Below are 21,141 nucleotides of genomic sequence, written 5' to 3' on the forward strand. Positions count from 1 at the left end.
ATTCCCCTTTAATTCTGTAAGCCTGCTTCTTCCCCCTGGCGATGGGTCTTGGCCTTGGAGCTGTGGCCTTAAACGGGTTTGCAGGATCTAATAGCCCAAGTCTCCTAGCTTCTGACAGTACCCCTGCAACCCCGCCCCCTTCCTCCGGGCCTTGGATTGGCCGAATACCCTTAAGTCGGCTTCTGATTGGCCTTTTTACTCCTACCGCTCGAAGCGAGAAAATAAAGCGCTGAAGCACTTTTTTTTCCTCCTTTTTTTTTAAGTGCCTGGCAAAGGGCTGGGGGAAAACGTAAAGGCAAGGAATCTCCAGGGCAGCTGGGCTAAGGGCAGGCTAGCAAGGGAGGATCCAGTGCTACCCCGGGACCAGGATAACCCTGACTCAGAGAACAGCTGGTGCCAATCGGGTAAGAGCAGAAAGACAAAGAAAAGACAGGAATACAATAAGAACTTTATTGTTTATTAATGTTTTGTGTAAAACAACTTTTCAAAAGAAACAACACCAAAAGGAGGTTAGCTCAGTCCATCCTGTCCTCAATCATCTGCTTCCCACCATCCTCCAAATACTATCCCCAAACATTTTGGAGTCAGGGAGTGGGGGAGAGGCAGCTAATCAGAGTCTGAGAGCACGATGATCTCCTCTGGATCACATTGTGTGGCCACACTCATCTGCAAGGTAGTGAGAGACCAAGAGTCAGAGTGGTCTGGAATATAGGGAGAGGAGAAGCAGAGGGAAGGACCTATCAGGTTAAAAATTAGGGTAGGAAAAAGGAAGAAAGGATGCGCTGAGTGCAATATTCAGATGAAGCGCCTGAAAATGAACAGACATTGAAAGAGAATGAAGTCAGGAAAAACAGCCTCCCCCTCTTACCTTGTAAGTACCAGGCTTGGACGGTTGTAACTGGGGGGTTAGTGACAACTGGGTTGGAGATGGGCTACAGAGGGAGCTGGTCACCAGGCCATGGCTGGGAGAGTCCACCCTTGTTGAGGAATCAGCAATTGGGGCCATGGAAGCCAAGGGGGAAGGTGGGCTGGGCAGGGTACATATCTTCTTCCCAGTCTTCTCATGTACTGCCCTTTGCCCTTCCACATAGCTAGGGACAGAAACATAAATGTACGGAGCTTGAGGCTGGAGGGTGAGTGTCAGTCTCTCCCAGCAGACTCAGTTCCTCAAAACTCCTTAGAAAGCCCCCTGCAATCCCTCCTTGGCTTCCCTCCTTTTCTTCCTTGTTACCTGTTTCCTAATGGCCCTGCTCCTGTTTGCCTTTCCTTCCGAAATTTCTTGCAGGGGGGACTAGAACCTCCCCAGGTGTGAGGAGAGACACCTCCATTGAAGGAAGTGGAGGTGACCATGGCTGCTCCATTCTCCAAGACAGTGGTAAGGGGGTCCTCTGATTGTTTCCTAGAAGAGGAAATGTCCCCCTCTTCAGGGGAAGGGGTGTTATCCACAGTCAAGGCTTCAATCTCTAGCTCAAAGACCTGAGACACGGGACTCTCTTTCTCCAGGGGCAACTCCTCGAGGTATTCTCCATTGCTTTCAGCATCTATACTGGAGGGGGCCAGTGGCTCTTCTGACAGTGAAGATGGTGATGCTATGAGTCCTTTGTTTTGCTGATTCCCCGAAGACATGTTGACCCCTTTGCTAGGTACCAGGTTCTTTTCAGTGGAGACCTGTGGTGGGGACATGGGACTTTTGTCTCCATCTTTACCTGGGAAATGAAAACAAAGGGGAGGGGTAGCATGAGAACTAGGGGAAAGAATACTGCTAAGACGCTAGGAGTAAGAGGATGAAGGGAAGGGTCTCAAACAGATGGCTTATACCCAACAGAGTAGAGGGAACTGACATAAGGAGACTTTCCTTGACATACCTGCTTCCTCCTCCTCCTCTTCATCATCCTCCTGACCTTCCTGCAGCTGTTCCAGATCCTCCTCTTCTTCGGAATCTGTGGCCTCCTCTTCCTCCTCCTCTTCTTCATCCTCTTCCTCACTTTCCTCATCTTCCTCGTCATCTGTCTCAGCCTTAGAGGAGGTAGGGTGTTCCTGGGATACCATTCCACTAGGACCCTGAGGGACAAAGGAGTTTCTCTTAGTAATCCCTTGCCCCAGAGGGTCTACTTCTATGTTCCTTCTACGAACTCCCCTGTCAGTCACCCTGGACTCCCTGCTGGCAAGTGCAAAGGAAGAACACCGTTTCTCTGAAGGGCATATCCCTTCCACACCTCACCAGAATCCAAGGAGCCTTTGGGGGGTTCTGCAGAGTGGGAAGAGGTGGCCTGGGGGAGCCGGGCTTTTCTCTTCTGTCTCTCGCCCTCCTCACTCTTATCTTGCATCATCGCATATTTGGAGATTACTTCATCCAGCCGGCTCATGGCCAAGCTCCGGTTTTCCCGCAGGCGCCGGGCCAGGGCGGGATCTGACAGCGCAGGGTCAATGCCTATATAAGATATAAAGTCAGAGTACTCAGTCCAAACCCTAGAAAAAGAGACTACAGAGATGCCCCCGCTACCACACACCTGACATATAAGGGTTATTGATTTATGTGCATCTCACTAATCCCTACCTGGCCTATAGTCATCTGTAAGGTGACAGCCAAAGTTGTAGATGAGATCAAGGTGGCGTCGCTCCTGTAACCTGATGCCCACATCTCGGAAGGCATCTTGAGCCATGAGCTGGAGCTGCTGTCGCGGGAGGCCAAGGCTGTGCCGAGCAGCTGCCTTCTCCACAGCCCGCAGCACATCTCCATAGTCAGGGAAGGTATCAGGCCCTGGCTTGTTGATGAGCCGCTCAATGCGCCTATTAACCTCTGGGTAGCGGGTGCCACGGTAGGGAATGCGCTGCTCTATGACACGGCCTGTCAGTGAAGAACAGTCTTTCAGCTCACATAGTCTCCCGAAGAGGCGGATCAGCTTCCGCTTCAGCCTTGCCTCCTGCAGGTATGTGGAGTCTGGGTCATCCAATTCTTTGAGATCCAACTCCTTTTCCTGCAGCCGCCGAATCTCTGCCACATATAGTGCTAACAGCTGCTCCAAGCGCTGGATCTGCCGCCGGGAACCACGGGTCCTTGGGGCCTCAGAGCCAGTGGTCTCAGCATTTGTGGGGTCCGAGGAGGGGTCTGCGGGAGGGTTATTCCCAGAGGACTCACTAGAGGTGGTGGCAGCGGGGGCCAGGTTCAGCTTTTTCTTGGCTGAGTGAGCCTTGAGAACAGTGCAGAGCTCATTAATGTACACATAGAGCTTAGCTGGCCGGCTCTGGGCCCGAGAGAGGACCCGAGTGAGGATGTTGCAGAACTCCGCTGAGGCCAAAAACAGAGAGTGGGCACGCTGCTGCCGTTTATAGAGGAATGGGACCACATCGGGGTGGTCTGCTGTCTGCGCCTTACACAGTTCAAGGAACTGGAGGGTTCAAGGGAAGAAGGTAGGGGGAAAGAGACAAGGGAGGGGGTTGAGAGAAAGAAGGCAAGGTGGGATTAGTGGGGAAGAAAGGACAGGAAAGCCAGTGAGCCACCCCTCTCCCTGGGGTACAAGAACCTTCTCCCCTAAAGCTCACCTCTTCAAACAGCTTCTCATTCTCCAACTTGTAGCATTTCTTGCCGCCCGAACTACTGTTCCCTCCAGCCCCATGGGGCTGAGAGGAGCCAGGGGCTTCTGCCCTGGGTGAGGTCGGGTTGGGGAGTGGGTGGGAGGGCCCTGGCTGAACAGCTGCTTCATCTTCGTCATCATCATCCAGCACAATGATGCTGTTATCGGTGGCCATGGGGGATCAAATCCCCCGGAGGGAGGAAGTGTTGGGGATTTCGTAATTCCTGCTGGAAGGGGATGGGGCCTTAGAAAGAGCCCCCTCCAGCATAGCCCCACCCCTTCATCTCACACATTTTCCAATCTTCTTGGGTTTCAGTAACATCCAGCCCTGCCCAACAGTATCCTCCCTGCCTGTCTTCAGCAACTACTAGCACCATGGTTTTTGGGCCCCCTACTAGGGAGCCCCAAGGCATCTGAAACCTCAAGTCCCCACCCCCAGCCCCACCCCTGATATTATATCCGGTCTTTTGGTTGCGGTTTCCCCAGTATTTCTCCTAGTTGGCAAGTTGATTTGTCCTCCCAACCCCTGGACCACTTCCCACACTGCACTCCCGATTTCACTGACATCTCCTCGCACAGGTACTAAAACTACACCCCGGTCAGCACCACCTCACGTGTTTTCCACCTTTTGCTCTCAAACACGTCAAATTCACACCACCCCATCCTGAAGGATCACCCCCAACTCATAGCCTCTCTGAGAGGAAGAGCCCCTCCTAACAATACATTATTCTTTCTGATTTATCTCCATATTCCACCCCTAATGGGTCTCAAACGGCGGAGTTAGATTGGAGGTGTCTCATCTCAAGTCCCCTCCCTCTCACCCCACCCTAATTTTCCTCATTCTCCAAGACCTGTAATCGATTGTGAGCCCCGCAATGGGCTCTCTCGATTCCTCTCAGACCCTAATCCTATGTTTGGCCCCTTCCCCAAGATGAGCTTCCCGCCAAGTCCCCCTCCCCCAGTTCAGCCCCCGCCCGCCCCTCTCCCCTCGAGGGATAGTGGGGAGAGTACCACAGCTTGCCCCTCAGACTTACCGCCCGGGACTCCCCATTACCTCTCCCTTGACACCCCCGCCCCCGCCTTCGATCCCCGCACCGTCCGGCCCGCACCTCACAAACAGCCTCCCGAGGCGACCCTCACCGCGGATATCAGAAGCTCGCATGGTTCCCTCCTCTTTCCGTCCCCCTCCTACCACAGGCCCTATTCTGGGCCGGAAGCCGCTGAGTTTCCGCCTACAGGCACCTAAACGCGGCCATATTGTCGTACGGAACTCGCTGTGGCCGGAAGTGACTGTACGCCCGATTTCAGAGCCCTTCCATCGCCGCCTACACAGTATGACGCTCTTTTCCGCCTGACCTGTAAGGGACGGGCTCATTTCCTTGGACGCGCGTCCTTAAGCACCTGGGGGCCGCCATTCTGCCGTACGTCATTGACTCTGTCCAGACTCCAGAGCGCCGCCAGTGGCGCTCTTTTCACCCAGCGCTTCTACGACTCCTCCAATCAGAAACTTCCTGTGGCCGGCCCAACGGCCTGTGAGTCGCGTGCAGAGAGCGCTGAGCCACCTTTCCCAGTAGGTGAGGGGCAACGAAACAAGGCAGCTAAGGAATTGGACCCTCCAAGGCTGCGCCTGGTGCACGGAAGAGCGGGAGTCTCTTGTAAGGGAAATAAAAGCTTTTCCTTCCGATGGGCTATTGACAAGCCTTCCTGAGCTGCTTTCCTACCCTCCAGGTACTCAATTCCACGGCTTAATCGACAGCGCCTTCCCTTACATGGGCTGCTCGCTCCCTTGCTACTTCTCCATCCTGGTGACTCTGTCTCCCAATCGTGAAATCAAAACACATGCACACAAATCAAAACGCTAAACAATGTGTTATTATTATTGCTATTGTTGTTGACTTGTTTTTCAAGCGTCACCACAGAACTAAGGACCAACCAACAGAGGCGGATTTAACAACGGTCACCGATTTCTGAAGGGCCCCGCAAAGCCCCAACTTTACACTTTTTTTTCTAATGACACCAAGTTTGGTTTCATATGTGCAATTTTAATTATGTACAAGTTTACAATCAGCGGTAAAACCTGATAGTATGTTTGTATTCACTTATTTTCATTATTTCATTACTACGCTGCATACTATACACATACTACTCTGCAAAGGCCCCCGCGCGGCTGCATTACCGCTCCTAGGAGCAATAGAATCCTATTTGCTACGCTGTACTTAACAACGGTTTTCCTGCAGAGCAGACTTAGGATATACGCAAATATTCAGGGATGTAAATTAGTTTGTGGATATGTACTTGTTTCATTTACGGTTTTAAAAATAGTTTTCTGTGCGTATAAATAAATACTTTTATTTTCCCTGTCCCTCTCCTTTTTTTAAAGGGCCCAATATTTTCTTCTGCGCCCGGGGCCTCAACCGACCTTAATCTGCCTCTGCCAACCAAATAGGTGGGACCTAGATGGTTCTCCGTCCATTTTTAGAGGAGTCTCTTAAGCGAAGCAGTGCTTTGCTCAGGAGCTCCAGGGGGATATATATGTGGTGGGGGGCCCTGAGGAGAATCTGTGAGAATTGCCGCTGTGAGGGCTGTAGACGCAATGAGTCTCAGAAAATACAGCGGGTCTCGTCTCTTTTTCCTTTGGAGAAACTGAGGAAAGAACAAAGAGAGAAGTAACCGACTTAGTTTTTAGAAAGATTGACTTGGAAATTTCCTTCCCCCTTTTCTTATTTGTTGATGAGGGAGAGAGAGAGAGAGATTGAGATTTGTTGTTCGACCCCATCCTCGCATTTATTGGTTGACCCTTCCATGTGCCCCTAACCGGGGATCAAACCCTCAACCCTGGCATATGTGGACCAAGCGCCAGCCAACTGAGCTACCGGACCAGAGCAGAAGACGCTCACTTTGATGCCCCCCTCACCCAGTTTAGGGAGGTGGGAGGGACTCATGGAGGCAAAGCTGGCTAGAAAGGTGAGCTTATAGAGAAACCAGAAAGGCTGACGGTTCCAGTCGCTGAGATTCCCCACCTCTTGCATCCGTGCGCATTCCACAGGTGGTGAGCATCTTGTCACTTTCTAGGACCGCAGAGGTCCCTACACCTCCAAGCCCTCAGTCTCATAACTTCAAACCCTCCCTTCAGTTAAAGAATCCCACACCACTTCTTTCCAGTCCTCTAAACCTACCATCTTCAAATTGGGGAAAATGAAAACTCTTCAAAGAGTACTCGGACTTGGGAGATATAAGGGATTTAATTTCCAGATCCTCAACTTTCCCAAAATTTGTCTTCCTGAGTAAGTACCTAGAGGAGAGGTTCTTTTTCTTCCTTTTCTCTTTTACAATAGATTTTCTCCCTCTTAAAAAAAACATACAGTTCTTAGCCATGAAATCTGGAGATAACCTTACCTTGTCTTAAATTAACAGATATATAGCCTATTTCTTTCACCAAGGCACTATAAACACCACCTTGTCTACTCATTAAAAATGTAGTTTTTATTTTTAACAATTATAAAATGTGTACAATCTTCATGCTATTTGATCAGTTCTGCTTTCATAATAATTGTAATAATAACCCTGAAGAAATTTGTTTAAAAACTGGAGTTTTGGTCACAAGAAAGAAAAATATTTTTCATCTGAGACTTTCAAGTATAAATGCATAAAACTGCCTCTGGGGGAGTGAATGGTAAGAGGAGTTCAAGGAGAAAAGAGAGAAGAAAAAGAATGATTCCTAATTGTTAAGAACTTATGTATTTTTTAATGGATGATAGCAGGTATCAAGTCACCTTGATATTTCAATTCCCCTGGACATTTAAAAGGGTGGTTTAATTGATTTATTTTAAAATGTGAATATTTTTTAGTATAAATGACGGATGGACATGGGCAACAGGGTGGGGATTGACTGTGGGAAGGGGTGGGGCAGTGGAAAGCAAGGGGGGCGATTGGGACAACGATAACAGAACAACAATAAAATAAACTAAAAAAGTCAAATGTGAATATTTTTAGTATGCCAAGAATTACATCCTTGAAACGATTTCAATTTATGATGAAAAAATTTAGATGCTTACTTAAAAATATGTGAGGAGTACAGATTTTTTTCAAAATTGTTTCCTGGAATATAGGTGCAGAAATTTTAGACAGCTTCTCTAAGCTATCCAAGTGTGCCCTCCACAGTCCCCAACAGTCTCACTTGTGCCCATCTCCCCACTCACCTCTGTAGCAGGATAAGAAGATGTTTATAGAAAAAGTGGTCACAATTCCAGCTTCTCCTTGTTCTGAGGTGTTCCCAGGAGTCAGTCCCCAAACTTTGCCTATAGTAGAGGCCACAGCAGCTTATAAAGAGCCTCCAGCATCAGTAGTGTCAGAAAGACAGCCAGGAAGATAAAGAAGGCCTTGTCCAAGGCCTGACATAGGGGACCCCTGGAAGGAGAAGGACCCTGGACAAAAGCCAGGAACACATCTTCCTCGTCCACATCACCTTCCTCCTCTGCCATCCTAACCTACAGTCTGGCAGCTAGCGGGATCAGGGAGGCTGGGATGGAAGCCCTTGCTCAGCAATACCAGGACTAAGAGGTGTGGTGGCTGCAAGTCCTGCACCTGCCTGGCTTGACCCTAACTAACTCCTGAGAGAAAGAGAGGCAGAGAGAGAGTGGGAAGGGGACAGGAGAGTAGAGCCTCTGAGCCTTTGGAACAGTCATATAATTATCCAATGCAATGTGAATGATCTGGTATGCTACTCTGAGCCACTGTCAGTCAAAGATTTAAAGTCCATTCCAGATTAATGGGGGCTGGGGGTGGGGGGTTTCTTCATGAGGCTGGTGAGAACAAGCAGCTGCAGGAGTCCAAGGGGAGGTTTATAAATTTTTTAAAAAATTTTAAAGTAGGAAGAAGAAAAAAAAAGAAGGAGGAGGAGGGGAACGGGGAGATGGAGGAAAAAGAAAGAAAGACCATGATTGGTCAGCAGGGCAAGTGTGTATGATTGGGATTTACCAGTTGGGGCAATAAGGAAGAATGAGATTTTTCCATGGGAGGGTCTGGTCAGAGAATTGCTGGTGGGAAATATTCCCCAAGAAGTCTTAGAGCAAGGATTGAAGGCTTTTTCTGGGCCCTGTTCCCCAGGCACTGGCCTGAAGTTCCGTGAAAGAAAGGGAGGTCTCTAGGGAGACCTGGGGCCCCTGGGATAAATGGTGGTGATGGGGCTGACAACAGAGGAAGTATGCATGTGTTAGTGGACTTCATACCTGGAGCCTTTAAAGTCTCCTACCTAAACTTCATTTTGACCTTGCTAGGAAAACCTTGTTTACTTGGGTAGATTTTGTTGACCTCAAATGGTGCAAAGGATGTCACAATTTTGTTTTAGTCAAATCATAGTATTGTTTGCTGTTCCCATAGGGGTTCACATTATGAATCCAAAAACCTGGGATTAGGGTCCAAACTAATCATTTATTAATTGTGTTAATTAAACAAAGAGGCTATTTTATTGAGACAGCTCTTATTAAAAAGAACCAGGCCTAAAATGGAGTCACTTTTGCTAATCCCCACCAAGACAATACCTAATTTAACTGCAGTTTCAGCCTCTCCCAGCAATGGATGTTAAATGAATCAGTTTGTAATTTCCTAGTCAAAGCAGTAAGATAATCTGCCCGATAAGACCCCCTACTTTCCCCTAAGAAAAGATGACCTTGCCTGAAATAATCCACTCTTTTAACTTCCTTGTTACCCCTTACCCCTGTTTCTGCCTATAAAAGCCTTACATTTGTCCAGCTCCCAGGATCACCTTTCTATTTACTAGATTGGGTGCTGCATGATTCATGAATCATCAAATAAAGCCGATTATATCTTTACATTTACTCAGTTGAATTTTTGTTTTTTAACACTAATGCTATGGAGTCTACTTAAGCAAACCAAAATCTAAACCCGTAAATGCCTCAACTAGGCTTTAAGCCATAGCCAATCAAATAATTTTTAATTGAATATGCTATTAGAGTTGTCCCAATTTTCCCCTTTTGCCCCCCTCCACCCAGCACCCCCCACTGTCTCCAGTGACCCCCCCCTCCTTTATTTATGTCCATGGGTTCTTCCAACTCCATTTCCTGTACTTGCTCTTAACATTCCCTTGCCTATTCCTTAACTACCAATTTGTACTTCTTAATCCCTTTGTTACGAGGGAAACTCCCAGAAACTTGGTTCTTCTCGACAACGCAGTAAAGAATTACAGATCAGCTAATCTGTTATAGTGCAAGCAAGCAAGGTTTAATGGTGATATGTTCTCATGGAAGAGAATGGGCTTTGCTGAGGTGGGGGAGAAAGGCAAGAGCAGGAGTGGCAAGGGCAAGGGGTGTTAAGAGCAACAGCTGGAGTGGACTACGGCTGGGTGGACAGAGAGAGAGCAAGTTCTTTGTTCTGAGGACGTACATAGTTGGTTGTATAGGGGAGGGTGAAGCAGTTACATATTGATTGACAGGTAAAGGTGGTGCTAGTTTTCCAGGACTGGGCGTGAATATCCAAAGGTGTTAATGGCCTTCTTCCTTTAGGCACAAGGACTCTTTGCAGTCTTTCAGGCCTTGGGATGAAAGCACAGTTTAAAAAACTTTCTTTCTCAGATAATGGAAAAGGTACATAGAATTTCAAGGACTGCCGAGTCAGTGACTAAAACATGTACTCCTTTTCCTCCCGGCCTTGGTTTGCTATCTATACTAACACTATCACCTTTTCTCCATTCTCCCAGACTCACCCCTCCCCAGTGGCTATCATCCCAATGTTCTCCATATCTATCATTCTGTTTTTGTTTTGCTTGTTTGCTTTTTTAGAGTCAATTGTTGATAGTTATATATTTATTGCCATTTTAATATTCATAGTTTTGATCTTTTTTATATTTATTTTTTAATATATTTTTTAAAGTATATTTTATTGTGTGTGTTGTTACAGTTGTCCCAATTTCTTTTCCCCTTGCTCCCCTCTGCCCAGTACTCCCCTTCCCTCCAGCAATCCCACCCATCTTAGTTCATGTCCATGGGTCGTGCATATAGGTTCTTTGGCTTCACCCTTTCCTATATTATTCTTAACTTCTTCCTGTCTATTTTGTACCAACCAATTATGCTTCTTAATCACTGCACCATTTTCCCATTTCTCCCCCTCCCCCCTCCCAGCTGATAACCCTCCAAATGATCTCCATACCTATAATTCTATTCTTACTCTGGTTTGCTTAGTACTTTTGTTTTTATTTTTTAGATTTAGTTGTTGATACTTGTGAGTTTGTTGTCATTTTAATGTTCAGAGTTTTTATCTTTTTCTTAAGTAAATCCCTTTATCATTTCATATAATAATGGATTGGTGATGATGAACTCCTTTAGCTTTACCTTGTCTTGGAAGCACTTTATCTACCCTTCCATTCTAAATGATAGCTTTCCTGGATAGAGTAATCTTGGTTGTAAGTCCTTGCTTTTCATCACTTTGAATACTTCTTGCCAGTCCCTTCTTGCCTGCAAAGTTTCTTTTGAGAAATCAGCTGATTGTCTTATAGGCGCCCCTTTGTACATAACTCTGCTTTTCTCTTGCTGCTTTTAAGATTCTCTCTTTATCTTTAACCTTTGACATTTTAATCATGATGTGTCTTGGTGTGGTTCTCTTTGGATCTAGCTTGTTTGGGACTCTCTGTGCTTCCTGGACTTGTATATCTTTTTCCCTTGCCAAATTAAGGACATTTTCCTTCATTATTTTTTCACATAAGTTTTCAATTTCTTGCTCTTCCTCTTCTTCTTCAGGCACCCCTATGATTCAGATGTGATGCTGGAAATCAAGACTTCTGATTTGAGGTATGTTTACATGCCTCTCGGTCCAGGTGGTTAATGATCCGAGCAGCGAGCTAGGCTTGCTGCTGCTGACAGTCTCTGACTGCTCAGGACTCAGGATCTTAAAGACATCCTGTGACTTAAACAGAATCTTGCTGAGTACTCCATCTTCCCTGACGTTGATAAGGAAATCAGACAAAATTAAGTACAAATGGTGTTTAACCTTAATTGCTTTCTGACAAATGGTGTTTAACCTTAATTGCTTTCTGAACAGTGCATCCGTTCCTTAGCCTTAAAAGAGTAAGTGATTAGATTTCTGTTTTCCTGTCTTTCTGTCTAGGAATGCTATATAGACTTGTTGGTCAGGAAGCTTTCTCTTTAGTTAATCCTTTAAGCTTCCTCTGTTGTAAGCTTCAAGTATTTTGTAAACATTCCCAGGATCTGCCTGTGAGCTCTTTCCTGGACCCTCCCTGTTAATTAGCATATCAGTGAAATCCAATAAAAGGAGGATGAGGCTTCCCGCTCTCTGCTGTTGGTCTGAGCGAGCCACAGTCCTCAGTGCATACTGGCTATTCATCCTGCTTATTGGAATTACCTCAGCGTCCCTGGTCATATTTAACATCATATCTGTACACTACACAGATGTTGGCTGTTTTAAGTTGTCCCAGAGGTTCCTAAGCCTCTCCTCATTTTTTTCAATTCTTGTTTCCTCAATCTGTACTAGTTGACTATTTTTTCTTCCTTATGTTCCAAATCATTGATTTGAACCCCAGTTTCCTTCCCTTCACCACTGGTTTTCTGTGGATTTTCCTTCGTTTCATTTAGCATAGCCTTCACTTATTACCTTATGATTTTGCTGTCCTTAAGCATATCTGTCAAGTCTGTGAGCATCTTTATCACCAGTGTTTTGAGCTCTACATTTATTAGGTTGGCTATCTTCTAATCACTAGTTCCCCCACTGGAACCTTCATCTGTTCCCTCTTTTGACAGACTCCTGTGTTTGTTTGCCTCTGTGTCTTAGGTAGAGCTGTCGCACCTGTTACATTGTAAGGGGCGGAGCCTTAGGTACTCATCAGTACAGGGTGACCCGTTTCACCACCTTGTGGCACTGTATGTGAGGGAGGGGTCTGAGAGGGAACAATGCCACTTCCTCAGCACTCACTCATTTTCCAGGCACTTCTCTTGCTTCCCTATGCAACTGGCACCCCTTTAGTTGTTGCTCTGTCCGTGGTTCCCAGAGTGGGTGGGTTTACAGATATTCTGTGACTGTGGGGGCTCTTTAAACAAACAGACTCTGCTGAGAGACTGGCAGTTTTTTCCTCTGCCCCAACATCCACTGGTTTTCACAGTCAGAAGCAATGGGGCTTTATTTTTCCCAGTGCTGGAACTCTAGCTGCTTGATCTGATCTGGTGCTGGTGCTGGGAGTGCTCCCCAGACATCCCCCATTACTTTTTAAACATGTGACTGTGCTTTCCGCCGGACTGCCACTGCCGCCACTGCTGCTGCTAACGCCGCTGCCACACTGCTTCCTCTTCACCCTGGCTGGCTGAGAATTTCTTCTTTATATCTTTGTTTGTTGGAGTTCCATGCAACTCGATTTTCTGGAACTTCTGGTTGTCTCTAGTTTTGAGGTAGTTGTATTCCTTCTTAGTTGTGGAGGGGATGCTGTGTGTCTATCTAGGCCTCCATCTTGGCCAGAAGTCTCTTAATACCTTTTAAAATTGTTATAGTTGTCTCAATTTTCCCCCCATTGCTCTCCACTGCTCCCACCACCACCACAGTCAATCCCCACCGTGTTGTCCATGTCCATGGGTCATGTATACTAGTTCCTTAATCTTTTTTTTCCTTAATCTTTTTTTTAAGAAAGACTTTATTTATTTAGTCTTAGAGAGGGAAAGGGAGGGAGGAAGTTAGGGAGAGAAGCATTGATGTGCGAGGGAGACATCAATCAGTTGCCTCTCCCACACCCCCAATTGGGGACATGACCTGCAACCCAGGCATGGGCCCTACTGGGAATTGAACCACAACCTTTTGGTTCACAGGCCGGCATGCAATCCACTGACCCACACAAACCAAGGCTTTTCTTTTTCTTAAATAAGTGCCTTTAACATTTCATATAATAATGGTCTGGTGATGATGAACTCCTTTAGATTTACATTTTCTGGGAAGCACTTTATCTGTCCTTCCATGCTAAATGATAGCTTTGCTGGATAGAGTAATCTAGGTTGTAGGTCCTTGCTTTTCATCACTTTGAATACTTCTTGACAGTCCCTTCTTGCCTGCAAAGTTTCTTTTAAAACATCAGCTGATAGTCTTATGGGAACTCCTTTGTAGGTAACTCTGCTTTTCTATTGCTGCTTTTAAGACTCTTTATCTTTCACCTTTGGCATTTTAATTATGATGTGTCTTGGTGTGGTCCTCTTTGGATCCAACTTGTTTGAGACTCTCTGTTCTTCCTGGACTTGTATGTCTATTTCTTTCACCAAATTAGGGAAGCTTTCTTTTATTATTTTTCAAATAGGTTTCCAATTTCTAGCTCTTTCTCTTCTCTTTCTGACATCTCTATGGTGCGATTGTTAAAACGTTTGGAGTTCTCTCAGAGGCTCCCTACACTATCCTCTATTTTTTGGATTCTTTTTTTCTTCTTGCTGTACTAAGTGGATGTCATTTTCTTCCTTATGTTCCAAATCATTGATTTGATTCTTGGCTTCATCCACTCCATTGTTGAGTCCCTATAAATTTTTCTTTATTTTAGTTAGTATATCCTTCAGGTCTGCCTGGGTCTTTTCTTTTTTCTGCTGTTGAAGTATCTACTGAGTTCCTTGAGCATCCTTATAACCAGTGTTTTGAACTCTGCATCTGATAAATTGTTTATTTATATTTTAATTTGCTTAATTCTTTTTCTGGAGTTTTTCTGTTCTTTCATTTGGGCCATATTTCTTTGTCTGCTCGCTTTAGCAGCCTCCCTATGTTTGTTTCTATGTTTTAGGTAGGGCTGCTTTGACTCCATGTCTTGGTAGTGTAGTAGTGTAGTAGCTGTCCTGTAGGATCCAATGGCCCACCCTTCCCTATCACCCAAGATATGTACTCGAGGTGCTCCCTCCATGTGGACTTAATACTCCCTCTTCTTGTAGATGATTCTTGATTGCCGTCAGCAGGTCAGTGGGAGGGATTTACCAAGTCCAGGCAGCTGGTAGGACTGGCTGTGAACCCTGGTCAGCAACCACCTCCCTCTGGGCTTGTGGAGGTGGTTGGTGGTGTGCTAATGCTTTCTGTAACTGTCCACTGGGTGTGCAGGCTCCGGGATTTCCTGGGTGGTACAGGCGAAGGTCAGCCTCCACCTGTGTTCCATCTAAGGCCCCTTGGTGTAAACTATAAAGCAATCTGCAGAATGCTGCTGCTAGTGCTGGGTCTGGGGCCACTCAGTGAGAGGTACAGGGCTGGGCTCAGCTATTGCTTGTTTGAGTGGATTTAGGAAGGTCTGAAGCCTATGCCTAGCTCAGACCTTCAGATGGAAAAGCCACTGTTATCAGGGTAGGAGGGTTGCTTGGGTGGGCCCATAAGTTGGATAAAATAGAACTGTAGGTAATCATCAGGATGGGGCTTACCACGTAAGCCAGGTCAATGGAGACTCAGATATGGTGCCTGTGCTCTTTGGTTCTGTGGGGAGCAGGGCTCAGCAAAAGTACAATGACCACTGTCTGCAGTTCTGTCTGGGAGAAAGTTGTCCCCAGCTTGTTGTAGTACTTTGTGGTCGAGGGCGCGGAAGTAATTCCAACAGACAGAATGTGGGACGGTCGGAGGGCTGCCGCTCGCTCAGGCAGGATCAGCACTGAGCAGTGCAAGCACCTTCCTTTTACTGGATTTTGCAGATATGCTAATCAACAGGGAGGGTCCAGGAATGAGCTCACAGGCACATCCCAGGAATTATTACAATGTACTTGAAACTTACAACGGAGGAAGCTTAAAGGATCAACTGAAGAGAACGCTTCCTGATAAACAAGTCTAAATATCATCCATAAATTCAAAAACAGAAAAACAGAAATCCAATCATTTATTCTTTTAAGACCAAGGAACGGATGCACTGTTCAGAAATCAATCAAGGTTAAACACCATTTGTATTTAGTTTTGTTTGATTTCCTTATCAACATCAAGGAAGATGGAGTACTCAGCAAGATTCTTTTTAAGTCACAGGATGTCTTTAAGATCCTGAGGCCTGAGCAGTCAGAGACTGTCGGCACCAGCGAGTCCAGCTCTCTGCTGGGATCATTAAACACCTGGACCGAGAGGCATGTAAACATACCTCAAATCAGAAGTCTTGATTTCCAGCATCACCAACTCATGCCCTGATGCTAAACACTTCAGTCCCTCCCTGTATGCCACTGGTGACCCTTAAGCTGCTGCCTTGGTGCTGGAGCTCAGAGGGAGAGAGTCTGAGTAAGTCCTTGTGCAGTGGGAGACCCTTAAAGAGCAGAGGCCTGAGAATCCTGCAGGTTTTTTGTTTTGTTTTTTTTTTTGCTGACCGAAACCCCACTGGTCTTTACAGCCAGAAGTCACAGGGACTTATCTTCCTGGCACTGGAGCCCTGGGCTGGGTGGTCTTTTGTGACTGAAATCCCTCATTCCCGAGATATACCTCTGTTTTATATTCACCACATATGGGTTTGGGACTAGCCAGTTCCATGTCTCTCTGTTTCTGGCCCTCCGTTCCTCTTACCTATCTGAATGAACGTGGTTTCTTTAATTCCTTAGTTGTCAGATTTCCATAGAGCTCAATTTTCTGATGGTTCTGAGTGATGGTTATTCTATATTTTAGTTGTAATTTTGCTGTGGTTGTGCATGGAGGCAAACTGCGTTTACCTACACCTCCATCTTGACCGGAATTCCTCCAATAAAATAACTTTCTTTTATCTGCTTCCACACTTTCTCTGGCTCATGTCTCCAGAGTACTCATAACCACTTACCATTTGGTGCTGCCTCATTCAAATGGATTTTTGCTGTTTTAAATAAACTTAAAAATTTGAACATGCTTCAGTTTATCTTTTAACAGTTGTGTGACTGTGACCTTGGGCAAATCACCTGAACTTTTAAAAGCTTTTTATAAAATTAAGAAATCTTTTTTCCTCACAGAATTGTTATGAGAGACAAATGCGAAATAAGCATCATTATATTTTGTAAATTATGAAGTGCTATGTAAATATAATGTATTAATTTCTGAAACACTCACTTATGTCGCAGGCAAATTTGCAATAAGGCTACCCAAACGCCTTTATCATTTCCTACATTTCCTTTCCCATGGTAGGTTCAGTACTAAGATTGTATGTGATACATGAACCAGGCATCTTATTATTTTTAAATTTTGGAAGTAATTTCTTGTTCTTAAATCTTTTAAAAATCCTCACCCTAGGATGTGTTTATTAATTTTAGAGAGAGGAAAGGAGAGAGAGAGAGAAACATCAATGTGAGAAGGAAACATCAATCAGTTACCTCCCATATGCACCCCAACTGTGGATCAAACCCACAACCTAATGTGTGCCCTGACCGGGGATCAAACGCCCAACATATTGGTGTACGGGACATCACTCCACTCAGCTGAGCCACTCAGCCAGGGCAAGTTTTTGAAATAATTTTAAAGTCACTGAAAACATTTAAGACCAGTGTCAAGAACTCTGGTATGCTTTGATTCTCCACTTGTCAACATTTGGCTGTATTTGTTCTATCTCTCTCAACCCCAGTATAACCATCAGTTAGGGATTAAATTTTGTCCCCATCTCAAATTCAAACATTGAAGTCCTAAATCCCCGCATTTGGAAATAGAGTTGTTGCAGATGTAATTGGTTAGATTAAGATAAGGTCATACTACACGCAGTAAGGTAGACCTCTAATCCAGTATGGTTGATGTCCTTATTTAAAAAGGGAATTTGGACAGAAACCTTCATACAATGAGAACACCAGGTGAACATGATGGAAAAGATAGGGTTGATGTGTCTACAAGCCAAGTGTGCCAAAGATTGCCAACAAAGCACCAGAAACTAAGGGAGAGACATGAAATAGACTTCTTTCTCATAGCCTTTGGAAAGAACCCACTCTCCTAACACCTTGATTTTAGACCCGGTTTTCAAAACTGTGAAACAATGAATTTCTCTTGTTTAAGCCACCCAGTTTGCAGTACTTTGTTACAGCAGACCTAGCAAATGAAGACACTATCCTCTAATCAGGAAATCAACACCACTACTTAATTCACAGTTGCCATTAAAATTTCATCAACTGTCTCTATAATGTCTCTGTCTTTTCTGGTCCAGAATCACATATTGCATTTGGTTTCTGCATATCTGCAGTCTCCTTCAATCTGGGCAGTTTCTCTGTCTTTCTCTGTCTTTATTTATTTATTTATTTATTTATAAAGCATTCTTGTTTGTTTTTTTAATCCTCATTGACAGATTTGTTTTGTTTTTGTTTTTAATTGATTTTAAAGAGAGAGGTAGGGGGAGGGAGAGAGAGAGAGAAAGAGAGACATCAATTTGAGAGAAACATCAATCAATGTGGGAAAGAAATTTCAATTTGTTGACTCCTATATGCATCCCAACCAGGAACTGAGCCCACAACCTAGGTGTGTGCCCTGACCAGGAAACAAACCCGTGACCTTTTGATGTACGGGGACAACACTCCAACCAACTGAGCCGCCTGGCTAGGGCTCCCTGTCCTTAATAAATCCCTTTTAAAGACTTTATTTATTTTTCAGATTTTGTTTATTTTTTTTAAATAATTTATTATTTGTTTGTTGTTTTGCTTATTTTTTAGAGAGAGGGGAAAGGAGAAATAAGGGGAGAGAAACATCACTGTGTGGTTGCCTCTCACTTGCGCCCCCAACTAGGGGCCCGATGTGCAACCGAGTAATGTGCCCTGACTGGGAATTGAACCAGCGACACTTGGCTCGCAGGCCAACGCTCAATCCACTGAGCCACAGCAGCCAGGGCAGATTTTGTTTATTTTTAGAGAGATGGGAAGGAAGGGAGAAAGAAAGGGAGAGAAACATCTATGTACGAGAGATACATTGACCGGTTGCCTCTTGCACACCCCCAAAAGGGGAGCTGGCCCACAACACAGGCATGTGCCCTGCCTGGGGATCAAACTGGCAACCTTTCACTTTGTGGGATGACACCCAACCAACTGAAGGACATCAGCCAGGATTTAATGAATCCCTTTTAAAGAGTACAGGCCTTTTATTTCTGTAAGATGTTCCTCAAACCTAAGTGTATATAAGGGCAAAGAGAAATGTTGTGCCCTTCTTCTTTTTTTAAAGATTTTATTTATTTTCAAAGAGAGGGGGAAGGAAGGAGAAAGGGATTGAAGCGTTGTTGTGCGAGGGAGATATTGATTGGTTGCTTCTCGCATGCCTCGCAACTGGGGACCTGACCCACAGCCCAGGCATGTGCCATGACTGGGAATTGAACCGGCGACCTTTTGGTTTGCAGGCCAGTGCTCAATCCACTGAGCCACACCAGTTAGGGCAAGGTGGTCTTTGCAATGTATCACATCAAAAGGTGAGCCCATCTCATCCATGGCACTGCCAACCCAGTTTGGCAGGTTTCTCCTCCATAAAGCCGCCATTTGTCTCTTTGTAATTCCTAAGTATCTGATGATACATTATCAAATCTCCACCTACCTGACTTACTCACTTATGGCCTCTATTGAAATAACCACCATAATGTTTGTTAAATGGTGATTTTTTCTTTTTTATTCATTATCTTCAGTTTTTAGTTGACATATTCTGTAAGGGAAAACATTCCTTTTCTCCCATTAATTATTTATTTATATGATATGGACTCATAGATTCTTATTTTACTCAATGAAGTGTAACCCCTTACTATATTTACTTAGATTGTCTGGACCAATAAATTTCCATTTTATTCAATAAATTGTAATCATTTTACTATCATTATTACTTGGATATATAAATTATCCCCAATTTTGCAATTGGGAAAGCCCTTCAGGCTAGCTCATGTGTCCTTTTGAAATGTCTTTAACATTATTTAAGCACTTCCTTACTTTCTGGTACAAGAGGTAATCTAGAATCAGTTTGTACTTTTCCTGCTTTAGCCCAGGAATCTGTCATTTCTTCAAGGGGCTCTGGCTTCTTTTAAAAGTGGATGGTATTTGGAAACCAAGATCTGGATGCCAGATTTCCTCATTGTTACCAGGATGCCATTGTTTCTAGGCCTTCTCAGAACACAGAGCTAGAAACTATATGAATATAGAAGAATATATGAGGTCTTTCCGGAAAAAGTCCAGCCATTGTTAATATGAGAATGATTTGCTTGACACTGATGTAACCTGGCGGCCAAGGAGAGAGGCCTGGAATGCACATGTGTGAACAATGATGACTTCATTATACTAATCAATGGGGGCGGTAGACACTATTGAGTGAGCATCTGTACTGTGTGGCTGTTGCATTAAAAATAACCGAGCAAGTATAACAATGAATCTGCATCAAATTTTGTGTTAAGCTTGAACATTTCTCCACAGAAACTCTTTGGATGATTTAGGAGGACACGGTTATGGGCAACTGGAGATTAGCAGCTTCATCACGACAATGCACCCACTTATGCATCATATCTCATGCAGAGTTTTTTGGTGAAACACCAAATCACCCAGGTGACTCAGATTTGTCACCCTGCAACTTCTGGCTTTTCCCCAAACTAAAATCACCTTTGAAAGGGAAGAGAGTTCAGACCATCAGTGAGTTTCAGGAAAATGTGATGGGGCAGCTGATGGTGATTGGGGAAACTGTGTGAGCATCCCAAAGTGCCTACTTTGAAGGGGACTGAGGCTTCACTATCCTATGTACAATGTTTCTTGTATCCTCTTCAATAAATGTCTCCATTTTTCATATTACATGGCTGGATACCTTCAAGACAGACCTCGTATGTACACACACATACTGTTCTAGTTATTATTGCTGCCTAACACACCTCCTCAAATCTTAGTGGTGTGAAACAACCATTTTAGTATGCTCATGGAATACTGTGTCAGAAATTCAAAAAGGACACAGTGAGGACAGCTTGCTTTTGCTCAGTGATGTCTGCTGGGAAGACTTAAAGACTGAGGGTGACTTACATGCTGAGAGCTGGAGTCATCTAGAGGCATCTTCTCTCACATGTCTAACAGTTGACGCTGGCTGTCAGCTGGATGTCTGCTGGGGCTGCTGGCCAGAACACTTATGTGTGTCTTTCCCATGTAGCCGGGGCTTCTTCACAGCATGGCAACATTGGGATACTTAGGAACCTTACATGGCACTCATGGCTCCAGAAGCAAGTGTTGCAGTGAACAAGAAAGAGGCTGTTTCATCTTTTCTGACCTAGCCTCAGAATTTATGCAGCGTGTTGGTTACAACAGAGTCATAAAGCTGTTTGATTTACACAGAGGAGATATAGACCCATAAACCAACTTCTTGATAGAATAAGTGTGAGGTTTCAAGGGAAAGTAGTAAGTGAAGAAGAGGAGAACAAGAGTATAGCCAACTCTTTTTTTTATTGAATTTATTGGGGTGACATTGATTTCAAGTGTAAAATTCTATAATACATCATCTGTTTACTGTATTGTGTGTTTACCACACAAAGTCAAGTCTCCTTCCATTATAATTTATCCTTCCTTTACCCTCTTCTATCTACCCCATCCCCCTTTCCCTCTTGTAATCATCATACTGTTGTCTATGTCAATGAATATTTTCTTAATATCTCCACCTATTTCACCCAGGCCCCAACTCCCCCCAAAACACACACAGTTGT

At 44.8% G+C, this 21,141-nt stretch overlaps 2 protein-coding genes across 5 annotated transcripts; both read right to left on the bottom strand.

The window, feature by feature from the left end:
* Positions 1–436: 436 nt before the first annotated feature.
* Positions 437–4,849, bottom strand: DAXX (death domain associated protein). Of its 4 annotated transcripts, none has more exons than XM_090282208.1 (8): positions 4,716–4,849; positions 3,544–3,799; positions 2,558–3,389; positions 2,217–2,431; positions 1,866–2,061; positions 1,232–1,706; positions 869–1,091; positions 437–666 (listed from the first exon to the last, which is right to left on the bottom strand). In XM_090282208.1, the coding sequence occupies exons 2-8, from the start codon at positions 3,748–3,750 to the stop codon at positions 607–609; spliced, it is 2,208 nt and encodes a 735-aa protein (XP_090138334.1). In that variant the 5' UTR covers positions 3,751–3,799; positions 4,716–4,849; the 3' UTR covers positions 437–606. The 4 variants fall into 4 exon arrangements, with proteins under 4 accessions (XP_090138334.1, XP_090138333.1, XP_090138332.1 ...); XM_090282207.1 differs by having other exon boundaries at positions 3,544–3,802; XM_090282206.1 differs by having other exon boundaries at positions 4,685–4,749.
* A 2,964-nt stretch (positions 4,850–7,813) lies between these two features.
* On the bottom strand, positions 7,814–8,056 carry SMIM40 (small integral membrane protein 40). Its single transcript, XM_090280399.1, is given in 1 exon segment — positions 7,814–8,056. A coding segment is annotated over 1 exon segment (243 nt).
* Positions 8,057–21,141: the final 13,085 nt, after the last annotated feature.

This window comes from Furipterus horrens, unplaced genomic scaffold (assembly GCF_987537825.1).
Source record: "Furipterus horrens unplaced genomic scaffold, mFurHor1.1.pri manual_scaffold_6, whole genome shotgun sequence".
NCBI lineage: Eukaryota > Metazoa > Chordata > Mammalia > Chiroptera > Furipteridae > Furipterus > Furipterus horrens.

Bases quoted from the DNA above. Each gene is read 5' to 3' on its own strand.
- DAXX (XM_090282208.1), bottom strand. From the start codon at position 3,750: ATGGCCACCGATAACAGCATCATTGTGCTGGATGATGATGACGAAGAT. The intron at 2,062-2,216 runs GTGTGGAAGGGA...TTTGTCCCTCAG, and splicing joins GCTCCTTGGATTCTGGTGAG to GGTCCTAGTGGAATGGTATC. The intron at 1,707-1,865 runs GTATGTCAAGGA...TTCATTTCCCAG, and splicing joins AGAGGAGGAGGAGGAAGCAG to GTAAAGATGGAGACAAAAGT.